Here is a 6,541-nt window from a genome sequence, read left to right on the forward strand (position 1 = left end):
TGATTGGCCAGTAATGTCAATTGGGGTTTGAGCCCACTTGATACTAATGTATAAAGGATATGATCAAGCTTGAATACGTCACCATTTTTCCACAATAAGATTCCAGGGAACTATGAACTTTTGTACAAACCAGCAATTTTCTTTCCAGTTGTTTTCATTGCCATGACCCTTTCTATAGAATTTCGCATTCTTCACAATTATGCCTTATAGATGCTTTGATGACTTCCCTTCTTCAGCTTTGGTTTCAATGTTAGTAGCAATGGGTTCTTGCAATCTCATTATAGAGCATCCTTGGAAGCACCTTCGATTCAATCATGGAATCATTTGGTACTTTGTCTGTTGGTGGGTTTGCCTGTAAACAATATTACCAGTAAAATTTTTATAAGGTTTATTGACCCTTCGGCCTACTGTTCCAAACCTGGAATGGCTCGCTTTGTCTAACATATAACAGCCTGGGAAACCAAGGTTCAAATCCTTGCTTGGTCATGGAAACCGCTGGGCCATGGCATAGTCTCTCAGCCTCAAAGGAAAGCAAAGGCAAACCCACTCTGAAGAAATCTTGCCAAGAAAATCCTGTGAGAGAGTCACCTTAGGGTTTCCAATGACTTGAAAGCACACAACAATGACAACAAGCATAAAAATGGGAGGATGAAAGTTTTATTATCATTTGGGATCTAATATTTATTTCAGTTTTTCACTGATGTTGCTCAGGAAATGAAAAGCAGCTGAATAACCGGGGTTCAGTTCTACTGCCTAAACATGATTATTGAGAGATCATTTCAAATTACATCTGTGTCTTTCATTCCTCTCTAGTAATGTTCTTTCCTACTCAAATTCCAATATATTGTAAATCTGAATTCCTGCCTTCACATGGCTGATTTGCAACCAAAGCAATGTTTCCCTTTTGCTGCCCAGAAGATAGATGAAAAGATCTCAAACCAAAATAAATTCTATAAAATGAAAACACTACTGATTTCCTATACTTTCAAAACATTCTCAATGCTCCTTGAGATGTAATACCTCACCTCATATCAAAATAAAATGGAGAATTTTAGGAACTCACCTGTCCAGATGAATCGGGGACCAGCTCTGTCATAGTCCCCACCACCCCATTCTCCGCAAAGACGGGAATGTTGGGGGTGAAAACCATGAGGTCATTTTTTGCACCGGCGTCCCCACTCATTCCTGCCAGGATGTGGCTGTGGCGATTTGAATAGGACCAGCTGCCCACTTCACTAGTACACATAAGCGTAGCTGTGCCAGGACCATATACCATTGCTTCTTCTGTCTGGCCTTGGCAACGCTGGGCTACGTACAAGATGATCACAAGGAGGAACAAGCTGGACACTGAACATATGGCAATAATCAAGTAGATATTCACATTCTCTTTTAGAAGTCTTGAACTACTTCCTGTCCTAGGTATACGAGTATCAGCATGGACTACTTGTGTGTTCATCACAAGAGATATGCTTAGTGTAGTGGTGGTTGACTGCGGGGGCTTCCCATGATCTTTGACTAGCACCAGTAGGGTCTGGCTACTGCTGCCCTCTGCTTCACCCAGAGCATGTCTGGTGCTGATCTCACCACTGTACAGTCCCACCTGCCAGGGGCTATTGGTCAACTCATGTAGCTCATAGCGCATCCATGCATTGTAGCCTGAATCAGCATCCATGGCATGGATCTTGCCCACTAAGTGCCCAGCCATGGCAGGAAGCACCAGCAGGAGAGGGCCTTCCTGTAATCCAGATACTGCTGGGGCATTGTCATTCTCATCCACCACAAAGACTTGCACTGTTACATTGCTGCATAAGGAGGGCATCCCAGCATCCTTGGCTCTCACTTGGAACTCCAGCAGTTTCAACTCCTCATAATCCAAAGGTTGCAAGGCATAGAGCTTCCCACTTTCCGAGTGTACTGAGATGTAGCTTGAGAGCGGCCAGAGCTTCTCATCCAGCCAATAGCTGACCAGAGCATTCTCAGCCACATCTGGATCTGAGGCAGAGATTGTGAAGATATGAGCACCTGGTGGATTATTCTCCCTCACAAAGACAGTGTAGGAAGGTTGAGGAAAAACAGGTGCATTGTCATTCACATCACTGATGGGCACCACCAGGCTGCTGCTAGCTGACAATGATGGCTCCCCTTGGTCTTGGACCACAACCGCCAGTGCATATTCAGTCAGCTGCTCCCGATCCACAGGCTCGGCCAGCACAAGTGAGTAGTAATTTTTGAAGGTGGACATCAGCTTGAATGGAAGTCCATTGGGCCACAGAGAGCAGTTCACTTGTCCATTGGGTCCAGCATCCCTGTCTGAGACACTGATCAGGGCCACCACTGTTCCTGGTGAGGAATCTTCGGGCAATGGCACACGCATCAACTTCAGTGACAACTCAGGTGCATTGTCATTCATATCTAAAATTTCAACAAGGATAGTGCAGTGTCCAGACAAAGGAGGGCTACCTTTATCCTTTGCCTCAACTTCGATATTGTAAACAGAGATATCTTCAAAATCCACTTTCCCTTTCACCCTGATCTCACCTGTGTCAGACTGGATGCTAAATATATTGGAAGGGTCGTTATTACTGAAAGAATAAGAAATGTCTTTATTTATTCCCTCATCCAAGTCTGTTGCATTGAGTTTAATAACCAATGTTCCATTCAACACATTTTCTAATAACTTTACCTTATAAATAGACTGATTAAATGCAGGTGCATTATCATTGGCATCCATCACGGTTACGTCAAGATGGGCTGTGCCTGTGAGTTCGGGTTGGCCTTCATCAACAGCAGTGAGCAATAAATGGTGAACAGGTATTTTCTCTCTGTCAAGGGGTTTGTTTAAAACAAGCACCAGTGGTGAACTGTGCTGTTCATTTATTTTCCTTTCAATAACAAAGTATTCTGTGGAACTCAGTTTGTATTTGAGCTGACCATTAGAACCAATATCTGCATCTGATGCTCCATTCAGAGGGAATCGTGTACCTGGCAGTGTTGATTCTGCAACACTGAGAGATGATTTACTTGCTGAGAAAACAGGAGCATTGTCATTTATGTCCTTGATCTCCACCTCTACATGGAAGACCCTCAAAGGTTCATCTATAATCACCTCCAGGTGAATGGTGCACAAAAGATTCTTGGCACATAGCCTCTCCCTATCTATCCGAGAATTCACAAACAAAACCCCATTCTGAACATTTACCTCAAAATAGTCCCCGTCACCTTGGGCTTCCATCCGAAAAAGCCGAGGCACCAGCTCACTCACCTCCAGCCCCAGATCCTGGGCAATGCGGCCCACAAAGGTGCCATGCTGGGATTCCTCCGGCACAGAATAATGGAGCTGGCTGCTCCCCATCTCCCAGGCTGTGTGGAGGAGAATCAACTGCAGCAGCTGCCTTCTCCCCATTGTAGAGCTTCCACATGGAACAATCATCTCAGGAATATTTCAGGTAATTCCTCCCTTTTGTGATACATTTTGCAAAATATTTTCCAAGCTGCTGGTACCCTTTTTGTCCCTCCAATTTCAAGCATCAAATGATTCCTGATGACAAAGCACAGGAGGAGTCTTTGTCCCCCTTAATGATATTTGAGCAGAGAGCGACATCATGTGACAGGATGGGTAAACACAGTTACCTCATGGTATCAGCTTGAGATTTTTAATGAGATTTTGATGTCATTTCTTTATTGAACAGAAAATCATCTTCAAATAAATTAAATTAATATTGTTTTACTGAAAAAGTATTTAATAGATTATGTATTTATTTACTTGTAGAGGGCATTGGCAGCATCACTGTTTAGTTACTGTATAGGATTCGTATTAATATTTTCTCCTTCTTCCAAGGAACTTGGGTGATCTGTGTGGTTCTTCTCCATCTCATCTACACAATTATTTATTTACTATGTTTATATCCCACCCTTTTTACCCCGAAGGGGACTCAGAGTGCCCTATGACAACCCTATGACATGACAACAACCCTATGACATGGACTAAGAAATTATAATCACAAGGCCTCTTAATTCCTGAAAGTGGATTTCAGTCTAGATCTTCCCAGATATAGTCTGGCCCTGTTTAACATATTCCAAGTCTGAATACAGAAAGTTATATAAGTTAATTCTCTTGGAAATTGAGATAATTACACTCCTTTAACGCTCTTTTATATATATGGGAAGAAGGGACGTTTTTATCTCCAAGCTTTAGAGAGAGAGAGAGAATGATGTTGGAAATCCTGTTTTTGTGGCATCACTAACCAAACCAGTATGGCAATCAGGTTGGCCATAGCCAATAGCATCATCTAAGGGCAACAATGCAGCAGGAATTCAGAAGCTCCCAGGTTCAACTCACAGCATCTCCCAATTAACACTCTGAAGAACTGCTGCCCATCAATATATTTGCACTGTGATAATTGTGACTGCTTTATCCTTCTAAATAAAATCATCTTCCTGTCTGCCTGCTTATATGTTATTACATGACATAAAAACAGCTGGATAGATTTTCACCAACCTTGGAGTATATGATTGGGGTGATCTGGTTTAAAATATAGCTTAAGTGACATACAGGAAATTGACTCTAGAGAGACTATAGAGTGCACCACAATTATTGGGATAAGGGTTTAGGGGGAATTTTGTTGTTGTTCTTTTTCATTAATCCAAAGTAGTGTATTTGGTGGCCTAATCAGGAGAGCCATGTTCTCTCTAGGCAACAAAAACTAGTATGCAACACAAAGAATCCTTGAGTGCTCAGAGAGACAGCCACTCATCTCTCAAATCATCAGTGCCAGTGGTTAATAATTCTCCTGAGGTATTAAAACTAATGTATTTATGAATATGTGTGATAAGACTCCCAATGCAAAAAGCATTTTGGTGTTTAGATAATTTGCTAACCTTGCTAGAAGCTCATCACTGCATGTATGGAAAACTGACCATGATCTTCATTCATGCCATTTTAAATTCTGGGATAGAAACAAGACAAAGTATACATTATTAAATAAAATGAATCCTCTAAAGTTTCTATTTCCTTCATCCTGCTTGGGAATGTCTAGTGTGATCTATGACATTATACCTAAGATCCTACACTGTTCTTTCTGTGTCTCAAATCGGCATAAGCTTGTCCTTAGGTTGTTAGTTCCTCACAAAAGCAGGTTCCTGTTCCTACAAGGAATCCAGTCTTAGTTCTGCCAGATCAATCAGTATGTATATCTTAGAACACAAAACTTTTGGTATCTGTTTTTCTCAACAGTCAGTTCCAGGGGGAAAGTGAGAGATAAATAAAGAGAGCCAATCAGTCAACCAAGCTATTGGATAGTTGGCCAAGCAAAGTAACATCTTTAATTTAAATGGCCTGTTTGGCACAGTGTGCTTGCATGTTTGTTCCTATGTGCTTCTATTTAATTATGATATACAGTATTAATTAAATCTGATGTACATGCTCAGAACATCGTTCTAAAATTTAGAAACAAATAGTACCAAAACCACTCAACCATTTTAATGGCAGGAGAGAAAATTCAATATCTATCTTGTGCCAAATGCCAAATTGAAAATGGATGGGTAAGTTTCCAACCTTGCTCCCCATTTTGTGTCTGAATGCCAGCTCAGCATATGCATGTTTTTCATATCTTCTTCCAGGAATTTTTTTTAAAAAACATAATTTTAGATTACTAAGCATTCAGAAGAACAGGTTTGATGTAAGAATCAGGATGTCTTCTGCAGGAGAAAATCCTACCTCACCAACATTTTGAAAATTTTTCAGATTTGTGGCAAACATATAGGTGAAAATAATTTGATAAATATTATATAATTTCATTTCCAACAAGTTTTTGTAAACCACTATGTCTCCTCTTAGTTATTTTTTTCCTAAACTAAGGAAAATGTGAAGATCTAGAATGATTCTGCTGTCTGGAAACCAAAGGTCAACACTGAGATTTTGATAAGACGGCATTTTTCAACCTTGGATTACCATGGACCAGAATGCAGCTGAGTCAAAGAACTCTATCCTTGAAAAAGAATTCAAGATACCCATGCATTTTTTGAGACTAGCAAAGGATTTCTTAAATGACCTAATCGATTGCAGTCCTCATTGTGTATGGCCTTATCTTCTCATTCAGTGTCACACCGCGACTGGGAATCACAATTGTAACCAATTTCCTCTTTTCCAAGGAATGTCCAAATCAGGGGCACCTTCCTCTTGCAAGATGAAATCAAGTGGGTCTAGGAATTAGCTTCTTTTATTTATCTCGGCAAGAATAAAATCATTTCTGGAAACTTACCAGAACAAGCAATTGAGTTCTTCCCTGAAAAACTTAAAGGGGTGCATTACATATAGACAGGAAGGATTTGGACAGAATAGCCAAGACCATTTCTCCTAAGTTCCCAGCTCATTCTTGAATCTCTTCTTTTTCAATGAGTTTATGAACAACTGCTTTCCAAGTTGGCTAATAGTCATTCCAGAAATTACTGATTCACTTGAGGAATATTATGTTAGGACTCTTCGTCAGTACTACCAATACCTTTCAGAATAGAGCATATGTGATATGTGAGCTTCCTCAGC

The 6,541-nt window shown here is 40.6% G+C and overlaps 1 protein-coding gene across 2 annotated transcripts in view; it reads right to left on the reverse strand.

Moving 5' to 3' along the window:
• LOC100556634 (protocadherin alpha-C2) overlaps positions 1–6,251 on the reverse strand; it is a 296,573-nt gene extending 290,322 nt beyond the window's left edge. Inside the window, exon 1 of one of the 2 annotated variants that reach the window (XM_062977849.1) lies at positions 1,064–5,741. In XM_062977849.1, the coding sequence (XP_062833919.1) occupies positions 1,064–3,430 (2,367 nt within the window). In that variant the 5' untranslated portion in view covers positions 3,431–5,741. Of the gene's footprint in view, positions 1–1,063 lie in introns of both variants that reach the window. The other variant, XM_016993073.2, reaches the window with a different exon arrangement.
• Between the last annotated feature and the right edge of the window lie 290 nt (positions 6,252–6,541).

This window comes from Anolis carolinensis, chromosome 4, assembly GCF_035594765.1.
Source record: "Anolis carolinensis isolate JA03-04 chromosome 4, rAnoCar3.1.pri, whole genome shotgun sequence".
Lineage (NCBI taxonomy): Eukaryota > Metazoa > Chordata > Lepidosauria > Squamata > Dactyloidae > Anolis > Anolis carolinensis.